The 18,350-nt window shown below is 44.2% G+C and overlaps 2 protein-coding genes across 2 annotated transcripts; both read right to left on the reverse strand.

Annotated features, from left to right (window-relative positions):
- Positions 1-1,398: 1,398 nt before the first annotated feature.
- LOC134550004 (osteocalcin-like) lies at positions 1,399-6,695 on the reverse strand. The gene is made up of 4 exons (XM_063396192.1): positions 6,538-6,695; positions 5,996-6,031; positions 4,077-4,146; positions 1,399-2,880 (listed from the first exon to the last, which is right to left on the reverse strand). The coding sequence occupies exons 1-4, from the start codon at positions 6,602-6,604 to the stop codon at positions 2,751-2,753; spliced, it is 303 nt and encodes a 100-aa protein (XP_063252262.1). The 5' UTR covers positions 6,605-6,695; the 3' UTR covers positions 1,399-2,750.
- A 3,524-nt stretch (positions 6,696-10,219) lies between these two features.
- On the reverse strand, positions 10,220-16,447 carry MGP (matrix Gla protein). The gene is made up of 5 exons (XM_063396191.1): positions 16,290-16,447; positions 13,521-13,672; positions 12,723-12,758; positions 11,481-11,556; positions 10,220-10,605 (listed from the first exon to the last, which is right to left on the reverse strand). Exons 2-5 carry the CDS (start codon positions 13,579-13,581, stop codon positions 10,467-10,469), a joined length of 312 nt encoding a protein of 103 aa, XP_063252261.1. The 5' UTR covers positions 13,582-13,672; positions 16,290-16,447; the 3' UTR covers positions 10,220-10,466.
- Between the last annotated feature and the right edge of the window lie 1,903 nt (positions 16,448-18,350).

Consider the following 18,350-nt stretch of genomic DNA (forward strand, 5'->3'; position numbering starts at 1 on the left):
GACATAAAGGTCTCATAATGGGCTCTTTTCAAAGCAGTTGCTGCTGCTGACAACATCTGCAGTCCCTGATGACATGAGATGATGCCATGAAATGCCGTACAAAGTGATGGATGCAGACCACCTACTTCTCCCTCCTAGAATGTCTCTGTTATCTTGGGCTGTATTTCAGAAAGTGGTTGTTTGACTGCTAGAAGTGAGTCCACAGGAGGGCTCACGAGTTTATTCAGACGCAACTCCACCTCTGTTTGTGTAGAGATAAAACAGACCTAAACTGAGACAGGCTCCCGTGGGAGCTTGGCGATCATGATAAACATCCCTGGTAAAGTGACCATTCAGCTGCACATAATCCATTTGTAAATTATGTCCCTGGTTTTTCCCTCTGACCTGTAAGTGAATATTTAGTATGAAGGGAATCAGGAGGAAGGAATTTGAATTTTCAAACGCTTCAGAAGCAACTCATTATTATTAAATACAACAAATGCGACGGCCGTAAGATGGCAGCAGAGGATTTGTGGCGGTGCTGAGCGCTGCATTAACCAAGCGAAAATCGAATTCCTCCATTTCAGCAGTAAATTTGTAACGTGATCTGAGTGCTCAGATCCCAAAGGTCATAATGACTTCAGCCCATGAAGAGATCTGATGACACAGAGCAAATGACATAATGGAGGCCTCCGGGTGTAACGATTTTTGCCTGAAAAAATATTTACTGAACGGGAGAGAAAAAACATAAAAATAACAGAAAGATGCAAACACAAACAGGAAACTTTTTGTGCTAACAAAACCGTGCAACAGTACCCTCCCCATGTTATTAGTACACTGGACATTAGGGGGTCTGCTAACTCTCTGGTATTCTCCAAGAAAAAATTTCACTGTTTTCAATGAAGTACTGTGTTAATTTTTACTAGGTGGCCTTCAGAGGAGAGTTTTACGGTGAGCAGGGAAACCCCATCAGTTTATGCCAATAGAGAAACCAGTCACAGGTGTTTGAGCAAGACATGCAGAAATATTTACTAAGTGTCTTCTCCTTGGTCAAGATCAGCATCGCCAGTGCAAGCCATAGCAGCTTGCCAAACAAAGCTCACTCTGGGAGCCATCTCTGCAGCCTTATCCTTTGTCCTTACTTCAGGACAAGGCTTTTCAGAGAAATGCTGATCTGGGTACATGGTGAGTCAAGTAAAGCCAGGCCCTCCTCTCCCTCAGTGTCACAGAGTGCTGAACATGTGATCTAAATTTCAGTGTCATCATTTCTGAATCACACTGGAGCCTGAGGGGAGAAGGAAGCCTCATGCACTGGGTTCCTGCTCCACAGGGTTCATAAAAGCAGGCTGTGTCTTCCGGGCATCTCTCTTACCACAGGTAAAAGCTGTACAGAGGAACAGAAAGAAGCAGCATACCCGCTTTACATAAGTAGTATTTATTGCAATTAGCAGCTGAGGTTGCACCAGCTTACATGTAACCAGAGAGATTTGGTCTCTGCCAGTTTCCTAAGCATCAGCAGTCCCTGTTCTTGGAGATGTGATCTGCCATCCACCTCTCAGGGAAGGAAAGCTGACAGAGTACATTAGGAAGGTTATGCAGAAAGTTACTAAGATATAATATTAATACCAGAAGACAGAATGAAGTAGTGCAGAGGGAAGACTATATATATATATAAATACACATACATTTTAATATATTCATATTTAGCTACCAATTGTCTTGAATAAACAAAACACTGCCCCAATTTCATTCCATCTTTGAATTAGTTTTCTTTTTTTTAATTTCATTATGTTTATAGCTTTCTTCTTTTTTTAAATTTTTTTTAGCTGTTTAGATACTTTTAGTTTCAAACATAAATGCAAAAGCAGCAGAGAAGGTTATTTTTTTGTTCTGCTGGACATTTTTAGTTTCACTAGAAGCTTGTTGGAAAAAAAATCAAAACCAAAAAACCAGAAAAACCAACAGAATTTGAGATCTTTTTATACAGTCACGAAATGCAGAACACAAATGCAAAGGCTCATCTAAAAGGACTCCTTAAACACACCATTTGGGATTTATTTATTGTTGCTACACAGGCAAATTTTATGACAGAGTAATCAGAAGATTGTACCAGAAGCTGATTGCTCTCTATGGAAGAGTATTTGCACACTTCTATCTTTACAAAATGATCCTACAGTGATGCATATTTAATGTGATTATGCTACATGAAAATACTGAACTTTCCCACTAATTGGAACAAGAGCTAGGCATTCTTCCTTCTTTGCAGTAAGCATCCCAGGATCAGATCCATCACATTTACACACATTGTGACATTCTTATTCCATAATTCTCCTGTGTTTTGCAGAAGAGGATAAGAGATCTAGTGATGTTTCTAAGACATGCAGTGGTTTTCTTGAAACTAATCACCATTTTTCACCTATTGTGCACTGGAGATTCAGGTAGAAGGAAGTAAGACAGAGTAAGAAGAAGACTAGAAGTCTTCTAGTGTCTAGAGTCTTCTTCACTAGAAGACTCTAGACACTAGAGTCTTCTAGTGAAGCTCAAAATACCACAAAAGATGTCTGAAGAGAGACTTTGTTGATGAAAGGAGGGAAGTTAATGGAAGCTCAACAAGTGGGATAATGCCTGCCTTGGTGTTCCAGCTGGTTAGGGAGACAATGGAAGAAGATGCCAACCCAGATGCTTTCCTTCCCTCCTTCCCAACCACAACCTTCTTTCTCTGTGAGGTTTGGAGTGTTACAAGCCAAATGGATGGAGAGACCTTCCCATCCTCAGTATCTCCCAAAGAAGCGATTGTAGGCCAAGGCAAATCCCACTTGGTCAGAGAGATAGTCACAGGGCGGGTAGTTTTCACAGCGCTCGTGCATCTGCTCCATTGGACTTTTGTAATACTCGAAGTACCTAGAGAAGACAGAGACAGAGATGCCATTCTCCAGTTTCAGCCAATGCAGCTGGAGACAGTTCACACACCTGACACTGACATGAAAGAAGTGATCCTCCAAGGTGACCCAACAGAGGGTCACACAAAGTTAAACATCTGTTTACACAGGGATAGGCTCCTTGATCAATGCTGGGAAATATGGGATTGAACCCAACTTAAATTAATTGCTCTTGAGGTTTTATTAGCAAAGGATACCACAGAAGCTGTAAGGATTTGGGTTTGGGTTTTTTGTCTTCAGTCTCATTCCCCAACTACTCAGGATTTTTGTTGTTGTTGTTGTTATTTATTTAATTATACACTTGTTTTATTATTTCCTGCTTAGCTTTATTTTTGCCCACTAGACATTATTTTCCTTTATCTTAAACACTTTTCTCTATCTTCACTTCAGTTGTAGACAGGAGCACTATCCCCATGGAGCTTTTTTTCTTTTCTTTTCTGCTAGGCTAAGAAAGCCCAATCTTTTTAGTCTCAGCTGTACACTTTGGATGTCATTCTCAGTTCCTCTTCTAGGTTTGGTTAATCTTTCCTGAAGACTGTACACACTACCGCAGAAATCCCACCAGCATCTCATGAATTTTTACTTTATTTCTGGATTGGAAAGAGTAGCTTAACAACCTCTTCCAGCAATATATGAAGACCATTCTTGCATTACCTGAAATTTCTCAAATAGCTAGGACTTCTCCAAATCTTTGTGTCTACTTTCGGCACAAGTGAATGCATGTTCTAAAGCTTCAGAAAGAACAGCCAATCTGATCTAGCCTTATTCCTACAACAAAGCTGTGCTTCCTTTGTAGGAAATCAGAGGCAATGACCAAGGCTTCATGATTCTTATTATCCTAAAAATTAATTCTGATGACCCAGTAGGTTGGAGCAGCTTCCAAGTTGTACCCTGCCACCTTCATGGCTAGCACAGTTCGTGCTGTCTTTCTCCCTGGGAGGAATACGAGAGTCCATCTCTGAGCCTTCAAATGAATTTTAATGAAAAAAGAACCATTTTTCCATTACTGAATATCTCCTACAGCATTTTTCCTTCAAAACATGAAGGTAATAACATAGCTGTATGACAAAATAATGCCTTGTCATGCCCTGTGGCCTTCCCTCCCTTCTTCAGAAGAGATCCATAGTCCAGCTCTCAGCCCAGCTCCTGAGTTGTTACCATTCATAAGGGCTGGATCTCTTCTTTCTCTTCACAAAGGCATTGGCAACTTCTTTTTTAATCTTTATGCCTGCCAAGAGAAAATACAGCAGGTTAGAGATGCAGTACTGATACACACAGACCAGTCTAACCTCTGAAAATCAGAATCTGCTTTCTTCACAAATGACTGTCACAAGTGATCCTAATGGTCCATTCATCTCTCCCCACTGTCCTCTCAAAATTCCCTCCTCACTTCAGCCTTCACATCTCCATGAAGCAAGGGCATTTTCTGTCATAAACTCCATTTCTTTATCATACAGCATAATCTGAGTCTGCAGCAAATGTGCAGAAGGCATAAAATATGAATAAGCAGAAAATTAGGAGAATGGCACCCTCTCTTCCTCACCTACTTAATTTTAGAGTCTTGGCTTCCTTTCTGTGTCTGGACTCAAAATGAGAATGATACCAACCAGAAGACCTTAAAGCACCTCCAATGAGCCACGAGCAACAGGCAGCACACAGAAATACCGATGCTCACATGTACAGAGTTCTGTGAAAGGTGACGAGTATAAAATAGAGACAGTAAACCTCACCCAGTGAGAAATACACCCAAGATGTGCAAAGATCCCAGCATTCAGGACCTGGAGAGTATAAGAGGTGTTTCAGCCATGAGAGCTTTTGCCCCTGCTCTCCACTAACATGGGATGCAGACGTGTTGTGTCTGCACAGTTGCTCCTTTGCTGCCTTGATTTGTCGTTGTGCAAACACCTTGATGCTATGAAGGACCCCACAAACACCGGGTACAGCCACTTCCCAGCCCGAGCCAGGACTCAGCACAGCACAACCTCGCTCCATGGGATGGTCCCACAACAGCAGAGGTGTGCACAGGTGGCAGCACAGCAGCAACACACGCAGCTGCACACAGATACACATTTCAGCCTGGAAAATGGCAAATTGTTGCAGTCTCTGGGGGAAAAAAGATTCTAACACCTCTGCCTGTGGGGAGATAGTGGGGTTTGTCCCTTCCCTCATCATCATGGAATGTTTGGCTGTGTTTCTCTTCAGAGCTGAGAGGTATCCTGTCTCTAGCAAACTGAGGTTAATCTGGATCAAAATACTGACTACACAGAAACTGCCAGTTAATGAGTTGTCAGAAACTACCACCTTTCCCTGAACAGTCTTCACATCTTTTTTTCTCTCTCCCAATCAGTGTTTGTATTGGCTCGCTGGAAAAATACCAGCTTTCATGTTTCTCAGCAGCAATGTTATACTTTAAAGTGTGAGAAAGGAAAGACATGAGAGAACAAAAAGGATTTTCCATACAGATTTCTGCCAGGATCAACTTGATGCAAAAGCTGTGAACAACCCAAGGTGTGCAAATCCCAGCATCCCAGGTGACCTGACAGGAGGGACTGTGGCCCTCAGGAGCAGCCAGGGAAGCCCATCTCTTTCAGGGTTTCCTTGTTGCAGGATTTGGCAGGGATGTCACAACCCATCGGCGTGGGCAGCTTCTGCTCTCAGAACAGCCTGGGGATGCAGCAGTCACTCTGGGCAGGTCTCTGGTCAGAAGCCAGGTCAGAGCAAGGAGACTACACCAACACAACCCTGTTTCACAGAAGGCAGATGCATCCAGCTGCTAACAACCTGCATCACTTATGCCTTGCCAGGGCACTGCTCAGCCTGTGGCAGCAGCACACTCCAAGCAATGCTAGCCTTGCTGGTGCAGGGACACTGGCTGTCCTCATGTCACCTGCTCACCTGTGAAGGGCTCTGATCGCTGCACATGCTCCTGCACCTCAGGGACTGCAGACTTAGGGAAAAGGGAAGAGTTAGAGAGGGACTCAGCATGGTTCTTGTTCAGGCCTTGAACCTATCAAAGGGAAGAAAGAAGGAAGATGCAGGAGAATGGAGCTGAGCATCAGTCAGAATGATATACTCACTGTCAGCACTGAGAGATCCTGAGGGTTCTTTGGGGTCTGGAAGACAGACAGACAGACAGTCTGCTTGTGAGTCTTTCTATGCTTGTGAGTCATCCTCCTCTGTAACTGAATCCCACCACTGACTGGCCAGATCCAGCTCCCCCCACTTACATAGAGGGTCTGTTTCTCCCAAATTTGTTTTATTAACACCTACCATTTAGAGAGAAACATAATGATAAACCAGTTGAAATCTTAAACATATTAAATTGTTCAAATTCAATGCAGAATGCAACTGAGGTAGGGGGAGTGGGTATTGACTAGTGGAAGAAAATGCCTAGCAAAAGATGGGGGTCTCTCTCTCATCCATGACTCTCATCCAAGCCCTCTCTCATCCATGACTCTCTCTCTGACAGAGATCTGGAGTCATGCAATCACTGGTAGTGCATCTCCTCCCCGCCAAAGCTCTGTCCCTCCTCAGTCCCTCCCAGACTGGAGGGAGGCTGACAGCAAGCTGCAGGGTTCAGCAGCACTCTGAGAGCTTTCCTGGGACGATGTCCCCTTACCTTTCTCACAAAAGCAGAGTGCTGCCAGGGCCAGAGTCACAATCAGTAGTGCCAGTGCACTCCTCATGTCTTCTTTGGCTGCACTAGTCTCCCTAACCTCAGAGCTTTCTTGGAGGTTATTGAAGTTCTCTGAGGCTTGTTTTTGGGCAGCAGTTTATATCCTGTGATTTCTTGGAGCGATCAAGGATCTGGCTTTTGTTCCTGTGTCTGCGCTCCAAAACAAAACCTGTCCTTAGGGCCAGAAGATACTGGGTCCTGGCAGTCATTTTGGCATCTATCTCATGACTTGTGGCATTTCCAGATGATTTTATCTGATGTTTGGAATGGGGCTGTTGAAGAAAAACAACTGGATTTTAAAAATCATTTTTCTTACAAACTTGAAAGTCATTCAGTCATGCTGGAAAGCCAGGGGAGAGACCAGCACACACTGAAGTAGATCAATTCTTTTCATGTGATGAGACTCTCTCATGTGGAGTTTCTCAAATGAGACTGAACACAATGGTGACCTTTTCCTCCACCCAACCTTGACTCATTACCCTGGGGGTAAAGAAACCTGTAAATCAGTTTGCATAGGGCAAACACAATAGTTTTTCAGAAAGTTTCACCAAATCACTTGGGAGAGATGAGATTTTTATACTTTTAGGAACTTTGGAAGTTAGTTTGAGGGAAGATCTTTATATTTTCCTCCTGGAAATCTTGATCATTTAGAAGTTTTATTTTGACTTCTCTTGTCTAAAAGTCAAATAAACATATAGACTCCAAAAGTATTTTATTCTTCAGGACCCAAGTGGCTAAAGTTTCTTGGTACTACAAGAGCTTTGCATGGGCTATGTGTCAGTAATCCCACACTCCCCAAACTCACTATCCAAAGTTACCAAAGGCACATCCCACAAACAGCACAGGAACCACAGAATCACAGAATAAGCCGAGTTGGAAGGGTGTTGCCATGATTCTTCCTAGTTTCCTGAGCGTTCTATACTAAAGCAGAAGTGTGCAGCTTCTCACGCTCCTTACTATAAACACTGGCCATGTTTTGCTGTCTTTCATTGTTTACATATTTCTAGGTGGGCGGAGAAAGGTGATTGACAGTTGGCTTGGCCAATGTGGATTGAGAGGTGGGATTCCATCCTCCAATCTACAGACCCCATAGGAAATGTATAAAACTGAGTTTTGTAAATAAACTCGGGCTCTGGCTCTCCTGCCCTGATGCTCTCATGAACCCAGACCTCTGTCTCCTGAGTGTGTTCTTATCAGCTAGGCTCGCGGTGATAGAAGGGACCCACAAGGATCATCAACGCCAGCTCCTGACCCTGCACAGGACACCTCAAGAGTCACACCATGTGCCTGAGTGCATTGTGCAAATGCTTCTTGAGCTCTGTCTGGCTGGTGCTGAGATCACTGCTGTGGGGAGCCCGTGGCAGTGCCCAAACACCCTCTAGGTGAAGAACCTTTCCTGATATCCTGAACCTTTCCAAACCTAAACCTCCCCTGACACAGTTCTAGCTCTTCCCTTGGGTACTATCGCTGTCACCAGAGAGCAGAGATTGGTGCTGCCCTCCACTGCCCCTTAGGAGGGTGTTGTATACTGCAATGAGGTCTCCTCCTGGATGAACAGACCAAGTGGACCAAGTGACCAAGTTTGGGTAGTTGTTGCTTTTTTGCCTTTTTTTTTTTTTTTTTTTTTTTTTTAATCATTCTTTCTGGTAGCTGAGACATAATCTTCCTTAATCTTCCTCCACCTCATATCCAGTCCTCCTCACACCCATGTGCAGAGTTACAGAAGTGAAGTTTAGGAGTCTCCCAGGAAAATCAGAGCTATTAGGGATTTTTCCCAATTCTTAGAAACAGTCTTTTAGGTTAGAGAATTTTCAGGATTAAAATAAAGCCCAACTTTTGTCCCTGTTAACTTTTCTACAGTCCAGGAAAGCTGACTATACTTATGACGTCCTGCAAAAGGTCTTGTATATGTATCATTCCAGCAAAAGAGCAACAGCTAAAAAATAAATAAACATCTAAAAATAATAGATATTCTTGGAAAGTTATGGTTCCAGATGAATACTTGAAATAATATAAATATATAAATGTACAGTTCTAGTAATCCAAACAGCTTTATTTATCCTCCCATCTTTTCCCAAGCTTTCTAACCAGCACGTAGTCTCTTAAATCTGTTTGGTTGTTGTCTACACTAATGAAATCCCACAGAAATCTCTGGTATTATTTATTATTCGTTATTTATACTGGTTAACTGGGGATTGGAATCACTGGATATTTCTGGACACAGACCCAGACCGCACTAGACTTTGTGCCTTCTGTTGTGGTGGTGCATAGTGTCAAGTCAAACCCAGACACTGCAGACTTGTTGATTTTAGCACGTGTGAGTTTGCTCTGGTTGGTGATCACAAGATTTACCTACTTGAAAACATAGAGAACAAGTGTGTGTGAATATACCTAATCTGTACAGGTTTTTTCCTTAAAAATATTTCTCTCTCACTTTTTCGTCTGGACTTTAGCAACTGTCAGGGTGGAGTTTCCTATCAGAAGTTTTTTCAATAAATAAATCACATTTCTTTCCAAAATTCAGTTTCAAAGCTGGCGAGACCTTGAAGCATGTTTTGGAAGGAGATGTATGTTTCTAATGGGCCAGGTAGATTTGGCTCCAGACTTAATTTCACAGAGTAGTCAACAATTTGATACTTTATACATCATAGACTTTGACTGCATGCCATGAATCTTTCCAACTTCTATAATTTGCAGGTGCCTGTGTAAGCCTAGAGATGTCAATGTTGAAACCATCTGTGTTGAACTGAGATAGATGTTATGTCTCCTACATGAATCACACCAAGGAGTATCCCAGCTGCAGGGGCTGCTGTCAAGCCCAGAGCAGCATTGAATTCTTGGATGTGTCAGCACTGGTGCCTTTTGGCCGGGGTCAGGCCTCAGTGATGGTGAGCAGAATGCAGCCATGCTCACTCCTCAGAAGTCCAGGAGGTGCTCAGTAACTTGTGCACAGGGTCAAGTCACATCATAATTTCAAATAATTTGTGAACAGTAAAATGAAACTGCTCTATGTGAACAAAGCCAGGCCTGACCCCAAACACTGGATTTCTTTTTTTCTGTTTATTTACCACCAGGAGCCCCTCTCCAGCTTTGATTTCTGCAGCTTTCAAGTGCTACCAGAGTAGTTTCAAGTGGAAGGGGTTTGAAAGGGGATTGCAAAAGGAAACAAGTTAAGTCTGGACCACACACTCCTTTCTAAAGGAGCACCTAACATCAGGACCTGATGGTAGCTGGATAAAGAGGCAATTTACAGCCTGATTTTCTGTCACCAAGTCTCACCCTAACTTTGTTTTAAGATTAAATGGGTGCCTTCAGGATTTTGTTTCCCCAGCTGAGGAAAGATTTGATTTTCAAAAAGTGCTTCTGTATTCTTAACACCCTGCTGTTTTTAGATTGTTTTTAGATTGTTTTTAGATTGGGAGCTGAAACCGTCCAGGGATCTCTGAAACAAGCCACTTTTAGAACCTGGAACAAGAACATCATAGATTCTTCCAAAGCCATATGCTTGCAAGGTAATGATGTTTTACCCCCTAATCTGCAACTGAATGCATGATAAGCAAATTCAGTTCATTCATGGAAAATTGCATACCCCCCTTCCAAAATACTGTGAGCCATGAGACGATAGTATCAAACCAGCAATTTATTTTGTAGTAAGCACCCACATCCTGAACTCCCTGTGATCTCTGCTACATCAGCTCAGTGCTAATTAACACAGTGTAGAATACATGGCTACATGGGAGAGAAGCAGTAGGATGTAGTAGGATAACATACAGGGATACAAGCAACTGAATATGTTTCAGAGCTATTGCGATTTTTGGGAGGATACCCTGGACTCCAGGCCCCAGGGTGGGAAGGGTGGGACAGGTCATCCTTTACTTAGTCCTCCTCCTCCCAAAATAGTGCTTGTAAGCAGCAGCGTAGCCATGGCGAAAAGCATACATTTCACAAGGGTAGTAGTCCTCGCAGAGCTCCCTCTGATGCTCCTGGGGTGCCTTACTACGCTCCCTTATCCTGTAATGGTAGGAGAAAAGACAGATAAGTGTTGTCATCTTAAATATCTGTCTACAGCCCTTTCCTGACATGAAACTCCCCACTGGGATTAAGGATCCACCATCAGAGTCCTCCATCCAGCTACAGAGTTCTAGCACACCAGCTTCTGTATTTACCACACCCAGGGAGCGACATGACTACAGGAATATTTTGCCTCCTCAGGCAACTTTTTATTTAGGGGCTAAGTAAGCTGGTGGGGAGAGGGGAATGGCTCCTGCCTCAGTTTGAGGAAGGGTCCTCCCTTTGCAGCCTTCCTCAGCCTACTCTCTTCAGCTCTTCTGGCCATTCCCAAACATATACATAGAAAAAAGACCTGAAATATTCTGCAAAGGAGTCACCTGGTACTGAGGAGGTTTGCCTTATGCCTCACTAAGAGGTGATTTCTGTGCTTCAGTTTTTATTTTCACAAGCTTTGAATAAGGCATGAAACTGGTATATCTGTATTTTATAAATGAGGCAAGGAGGCCCTCAAACGGCCCTTTGGTTTAGAAAAGGTCCTGCAAATTCTGCATGAGATCTGAGGACAAGAATCAGATCTCAAACTGAGCTTTCTTTTGGACCATCCCACACTCATTCTCTCTCCTTCTGTTGGTGATTCCTTCAGAAAAATTAATCAGTCTGCTCAGCATAGGACATGTGTCCAATCAAAGGACCCGCTCTCCGTTATCTGAATTTTTGCTTTTCCTGGGACTGGGGACTTAAATGTTACCTCACATTAAAAGAGGGACTGAGGCTTCTCAAAAGTCACCATGGCTGTCACCCCTGCTACAGCCTGTGCTTGGCGAGGAGGAATCTCTTCCCACTCTCAACCTCAGCGTCCTGAGGCCCTGACATACCTCTCCTGAGTGATGGCTCTTAGTCTCGTGTCAGCCTGTATGAAGTCATTGGCCCTTCGCCTGTTCAGGAAGGGATCTGAGAAGGCAAGGGGTTATTCAGAATGGTACTTTTCCAGTGCCAGATTTCAACAAAAGCTGGTTTCCCCCTTTATAACAGCCACCTTGTCTGCCTTCCCACATACAGTGAAATCCAGGACCTTTGAATAGTCCCTCCTGTCCCCTGGCTGGTTGTTCATATATAGAGTCTCTCAGTGGCTGGTGCAGCCTCTACAGAAGTGCCCATGCTGTTCTTGTTCTGTTCTTATTCAAATCTCCCAGGGCAATGTTACTGTCTTTTTGCTGCCATGGCCCCTCTGAGTGAGTGGAGCTTGGCCCAGAAGAGGCAGGCACCAAGCTACATGGACCATGGGACATCTGAGCACTCTCAGAAGAACTACAAGAACTGTGAAATTGGGTGCAGGAAGGGCCTGAATAAGTCTGTGCCTCCAAAGTTAGTCATTGAGAAAGTCTGTGTGGCAGTTTTGGACTGAGGGGCCTGAAAGCCTCTTCTGATTTTTTAAAGAAATATCACAGTCCTGTTGCAGCTTTCAGGAATCTGTGGATCTCATTGATACTGGTTTCCACATGTGCCTTTGTGTTGCTGACTCTCTGCTCTATTCTTCTTCCAGATGTCCTAATTTCTTTTTAGCTTCAACTCACCTGTTCTCTAACCTCTCCAGGATATTGCTTGTTCCAAAGTAAGACTCTCCACCCTTTTCATGCTTTTACTGTTACACTCCCTCTTCCAGCCAAAGGATCCCTCCTATTCACATACTCTGCCTGCTTTCAACGTCCTTAGAGTAAGGCTCTCCTTGTTCTTGGGGGAGAGTAAATTCTGTAAGTGGCTTCTACAGAACCTCCTTCCATGCTCATCCCAGAGTTTTTTGAGAAATGTCATTTTCTAGTGTCAGTTAACCTGGTTTTGGTATATGTAACAGAGACCTGAACTCTACTCTCAAGTTTTGTTTTCCAATTCTCATTGTATTCTGTGCAAAATAGTGGTATGAGCTCATGCCAAAACACGTGAAGTCTTCTTTTAACTCTCTCTCTTTTCATTCTGAATGAATTCATCACTCCTTAAATTCAATTTCCCTGGGCTCAGTGATTCTACCTATTTTATCCCTACTAGGAGCACAAGTAAATGATCTTGGACATGCCTGTAGTACTCTTCAAACTCAATAACATAATAAAGCAGTCTCTTACTGAGATACTCGTGGGACTCCATGCTCTCATGGGACTCTGTGGAAAGAAAGAATGAAATGTGTATTATGACCCTGTATTGATGGGATTCAGTATTTCATATACCACAGATTAATAGATCACACACAGAAATCAGAGAAGCCAAGTTTTAAGGCACATGTTTAAAAGGAAGAGAAAGCGATCAGTGGTGTGACCTAGAATTCAAATGAGGAGTTTAAAGTGCTCAGGAGTTTAATACAGAGCTACCTGGTGATTTAGTCAGTGCTTCCAGACTCATGCTTGGTCATCCAGCCTGATTTCCAGCACAGTTCCTCACCTTCTGCTCCTGACACTACAGTGGATATGATAGCAATTTACCTTCAAAGCTTGCATGTGTTCTTAGAGGATGGATTAGCACAGTGAAATGCACTTGACTCTTGCATGAAGCAGCATCTTAATTCCACCAAAATGGAACTGTGTGCCTCATAGGTAAAAGGGAAATCTTTCCATTAGCAAGGAATAATTAAGAATTAGCACTCTTATCATAACCCAGACAACAAAAGGATAAACAGAGGAGTAATCTTCTGAGGTGAGCTGGAACAGAGAGGAAGGGGTTGAAGCATTCTGGACCGTGAATTCCAATGTTTGGAGATAACAGCTCTGGATCAGGGCTAGGAGGATCTGATACAAGGGCAGGAAAGCAGGCAAGAGATCAAGTTAAGGGAAAAGAAGACACAAAGTTAAATAACAAACATCCGAACACACCCACAAATGTCTGCAGGTCTGGAGTTTTCATTCTACCTGGTAATAAAGGTCACCTACCATAGCAAGTGGCAGCAATTACCAAGGCAGCCAGGAGCGTAAGGATGACGAGAGCGCGCATTGTGCCAGTGCAGGGAGGAATCTCTCACTCTGTCTTTCCCACTGTGTTTTGGCTCTCTTCTCACCGAGGGTAGCTGGAGATCCTGGGCTGACTGCAAAATTAGCAGTGGAATGTTTATTATGAAAACAGAGCTAGGAGGGAGCCTGTGAAAGAGCCTGGGCAAGGTGACAGCTAGCTGGTACACACTCTTCTTGGAGCTATTACAAATCACCCTCTATTAGCAGACTGGATTAGGTTTTGGGAAGGAAGGGGCATGCCCCCTTCTTGTCATAGTTCAGGGCTGGAGGACATCATCCAGAGGCAAACATGTCACTAGCACTCCACACTCAGAAAAGCTGGCCTAGGCAAGTGGAAGGAATTTCACGGGCTGCCAGAGGCCCAAAGACAGAGGTGTGAGTTGATCCTAAATATAAATGTTTGTTTTTCTGACTTTTCCTCTGATCTGCTTTATTTGCTCTCATCATATTCTTCCTGGATACAATCAGCCCAAATTCTTCTGTCAGCTTTACTGATGGAGACACGGAGCACAAGGCTTCAAACATTCCTGTCCCACTCAGTCCCCCTCTCTTCAGCTTGCTTCTGCTGCAATGCCAGCCTGCCAGCTATCAGAGGAGAAATACAACCCTGCTGTCCCATTTCATTTCCTACTTCATTGCTTCAGGAGTGACAAGCAGCAACCTGAAAGAATCCCTCTGCTGCTAGGATCATGATTTTTGCATTGAAATAAAGCAGCACCCAGAACTCTTAGAAGGCTCTCACAATGGTGTTGACCCTAGACTCCTCTTGCAGCCCAAAGGACAGCATCTTGGTGCAGTCAGAGGAAAACATTTCCCTCTCTGGTCTAGCACTAGCAGTCCTTGACTCACTGGGCACCAATCACATGTCAATGGCTTTTCATCTGGGATGAATCTCCAAGGCCAGCAGTCTCAGGGAGAATTTCATTGCCTTTGACACCTGAAAGAGTTTGACTGGATCCAATATCATGGGCAGCAGAGATGGACAAAACATCAGGTGTTCCACTCTCCAACTCTTGGATTAGTAGAAATGAGTGAAAAAGAAAAGTATTTACAGAGATGGCTATCTGTGCTGGATGAGAAGGAAGGAGTTTGCTGGAGTAAAGGTAGGGAGAGAGGGTGGTGCCTCTCTGCCTACCTGCCAGCCCTTCCCCAGTGGCAGTGATGGAGCTGGGACCCCACACACTCCCTGGGGATGAATCTAGGGCACAGGAACCATTCTTGTGTCTCATCCAAGCTGTGACTTGGACTGCCTGTTTTGTCTGTGTGTATACGCAGGTAACAGGATTTCTCACTGAGAGGATACAAAGTGAATGCACTCTGGGTGCAGACCATTCTCCCCAAAACACGGTGCTGTTGTCACTGCTATCACCTTCAGAGGCCAAACCGTGAAGCCATACTGAAGGTAATACAACCAAGAACTCCAGGGACATATAGCCAGAGCCAACACCTCATCAGTGAGGAGTGAAATTAAGTGGAAAAAGATTACTCTGGGCTTTGCAATTTACCCTTCCAATGCCAAACTCACGACTCTTTCCTGAAGCCTCCTGTTTCAGGAAGAAAAACTGACCAGGGACTTTAGATTAAAGAGAAAGAATTGCTCATCATCCCCATTATCCCACCCCATAGGGAGAATAGCTCAGTCCTGCACCCTGACGCCCCCCCCCCATACACATCCACTTCTTGCCTGTTCAGTGTTTAGCCTGAAATGAGGAGGAAAACTTGGGGAAAAGCCATAAGTTTATCCTGAACACACGGTCAAAGGCGAACTGAGACTTTGCTGCTGCTGGCCTATGTCCTGCCACTCCAGTGTCTTTAAAGGAAGTTCTCTACTCTGGGATTCTTTTAATTTCTTAGAATTTTCGGACTTGTTGTTGAAGGTGGATTTTATAGGACTAACATCTTGTACAGTAGCTGCTAAGAAAGAAAAACATGATGGAGGGGCTGGAGGACACACTCCAGTGGGAAAGCAGTGGGACACAGAGAGGAAGATGCTGGGTGTACTTTGGAATGAAAGTGAGGCTGCCCAGTGGGAAACTCCAAAATGCTTTCGAGCCAAACCCTCTTTGTTTGTCTTCACTCAGGGCAGAGCTTTCTGCTCCCTAGAAGACTCTGCTCCCATTTCATAGGACTCTGATCCCAGAATGCCTGGAGCATACCCTGCCATCAACCACAGGAGAATAACCACAAGCACCACTTTAACCCAAATGTTTCATTTCTCACCACAGAGGCAATACATTTTTCAAGGGATGAATGAACATGCCAGCTACACAGCCCTATACCAACAAATCTCCTTCAGGGAATGCTTCTTCTTGCAAAAGTACTCCTTTCTACTCCCCCGGCACTCTGTGCTTTCCCAGCACATATCTCCCCTACTCAACAACAGTGGGCTGCCCTGGGGGTAACGTACCATGCAGCACACTGAGACCAATCCCTCTGCTTTCTTGCAGTATGCACTAGTTAGAAATACAGAAAGGAGCTGAGGCAAATCTGCATATGCCAGGGAAATTTCTGTAGACTCACAAATAAAGGAGAGATCAGAAAAGCAGCCCTGATGTGTCTGCTGCTGGAGTGGAAAATCACAACACTATACATGCTGTAGCAAACACTCCTAACACTTTACAGCAGTAAAGCACCAGCAAGGCAATAATAAGCAGCTGTCCAGGAAAAGCAAGGCAGTCCCTGCATACTCACTAAGCTGTCGCTTCCCTGCCAGTCTGTAGCTCTTGTCTCAGGGGGCAGCTCTCCAGGCGTCTTGTACCCTGGACAGAAGAAGAGGGACCTTTTATTTATTAGCATCGATCAGTAACTCCTCCCCTCTCTCACTCTTGATCCACTCCCAGGCTACCACCAGAAGCACTTTCTGTCCACAGCCAGGAAGCCAGCAACATCAAAGAACTGAGCCAAAAGGGAGAGAGCCAGAGCTCACACCAGCAGCTAGTGGGGATACAGCCACCTCCAGGCTCCCTTTCTGTGGCTGGGAGCAGTGAGTGGATAGAGATATGAGAAAAAGCTCCATTCTTCTTCTTTGTTTTAAGAACTCCTCCACCTTTCACCCCCTCCTTTTCTGGCTGTGCTCTATCTCAAGCTAGCCAGGGCACCTGTTTTTCCACAGGGAGCAGTAGGCCAGGAGTCTTCTCCCATCTCATTTCATGCTGCTTTTACAACTGATCCCCCCTCTTAATGGCAGGCTAATATCAGACTGAAAACGCTCATAACTAAGGGGTCAGCTCTGAAACCCCCAAAAGTGACACATGCTATGAGGCAAAGAGTTGGCTTACACAAACCCAAATCCTTGAGATGCACCCTCTGCTCTCATCAGACTCACAGCAGTGCTGGGCAGCCCAGGACATGTGACTTCTGCACTGGGCTTTGGGCTTCTGGCCCAAAATGAAAATGATAGCGTATTCATGGATCTAAAGAACCACCAGTGTTTGGACAGAGAACAGTAAGCAGCTCCTGTCCAAGGGTTTTATCTTTAGCTCCTAAAGTGCTCTATGAGTTTGGAGAAGGTCCAGACTTCACTGTGGCAACAAGGTACCATGTTACTTGTGTCCTTGTACAAGCAGCAGTTGGTCCTCAGAGGCTGAGAACAGGAATTTTGAACTGTCCTCGAGGCAAAGGGCACATGATAGGAACCACCTTTGAAAAGTAGTGCAAACAGAAGGACATTTCTTGCCCTTGTCTACCACCCTTCAGGATCATCTAAGTTTTCAGCCCTATGACATGCTGAACCCTGAAAGAAATCAGGACTCAGAAGATCTGGTCACCCTCATCTACCTAGATACTGACAAATCATTGGCTCCAGTCCCATCTGGCAAACTCTTAGCTACGTAGGAGAAAATGGGCATTAAAACCAAAACAGCAAAATAGTAAGGAACCAGAAAAATGGGGTAAAAGCTTAAGCAGTGGAAAGGAGAAATTATGAGAAATTTCTAATTGAATTTCTCTTGGGACTACCTTTACTTTACTTCACTTTACTTTACTTTACTTTACTTTTCTTAATGACTGTCTTTAAAAATGAATACTTGTTGAGGAATTTTGTCAATAACAGAAAGCAAGAAGGCAACAGCAGTGAAAAGGAAGTCTGAGAGCTCATACGGGATGAAAAGGATGACGTTTAAATCTTCATTAACAGGAACAGAATAATACGCAATACAGCAAAGGAGAGGTCTGCCATCAGGATTAGCAGTAAGAATCCTGCTGTAAATTAAAAGTTCATAAGCTAGAAGTAAATGGGGAACAAAAGGAAGAGCTATGGACCAACAATTATAGCAGCCAGGACAGAATACTGATTCTCAGATGTCCACTGAGAATGTGCCAGCAGACATGGGCATCTGTCGGTGCCACTGGATGAGTTACCAGGGAGCCCTCAGCAAGATTCCTCTGCATAGCTTGGGTCACCACTTCATGGAATAATTCTGATGGGAAGTGCTGTAGATGAGGGCTAAAAAGACAATATGATTTGCACTCACACCCAAAATTACAGACCTTTTCCCCATAGCCTGTGGGAGGTGTTAAGCCTCTCCCATCCCTGCATTGACCTCACAGCTTTTCCAGCAGGACAATGGACTAGCAGTCAGGTTTTGTTTCCAGTACCACCCAGGGGTTCTTTCACAGTCCACAGCTGTCATGACTAGGAGAAGACCAAATTCCAGCCTCTGTCTTTAAAGCCATGATCCACATCTATGTCTCCCTCACTGAGTACCCAGCTCATGCTAGGAAGGGTTCAGCGAGTTGCTGAGCACTCCAGTA

Source organism: Prinia subflava, chromosome 4 (assembly GCF_021018805.1).
Source record: "Prinia subflava isolate CZ2003 ecotype Zambia chromosome 4, Cam_Psub_1.2, whole genome shotgun sequence".
NCBI classification, from domain to species: domain Eukaryota; kingdom Metazoa; phylum Chordata; class Aves; order Passeriformes; family Cisticolidae; genus Prinia; species Prinia subflava.

Coding starts and splice junctions, on each gene's coding strand:
- LOC134550004 (XM_063396192.1), bottom strand. CDS start 6,604: ATGAGGAGTGCACTGGCACTACTGATTGTGACTCTGGCCCTGGCAGCA. Junction 4,147..5,995: donor AGGATCTCTCAGTGCTGACA/GTGAGTATATCA, acceptor TTCTCTTGGCAG/GCATAAAGATTAAAAAAGAA. Junction 2,881..4,076: donor AGATCCAGCCCTTATGAATG/GTAACAACTCAG, acceptor TGTCTTCTCTAG/GTACTTCGAGTATTACAAAA.
- MGP (XM_063396191.1), bottom strand. CDS start 13,581: ATGCGCGCTCTCGTCATCCTTACGCTCCTGGCTGCCTTGGTAATTGCT. Junction 12,759..13,520: donor AATTGCTGCCACTTGCTATG/GTAGGTGACCTT, acceptor TTCTTTCCACAG/AGTCCCATGAGAGCATGGAG. Junction 11,557..12,722: donor GGAGTCCCACGAGTATCTCA/GTAAGAGACTGC, acceptor TTGCCTTCTCAG/ATCCCTTCCTGAACAGGCGA.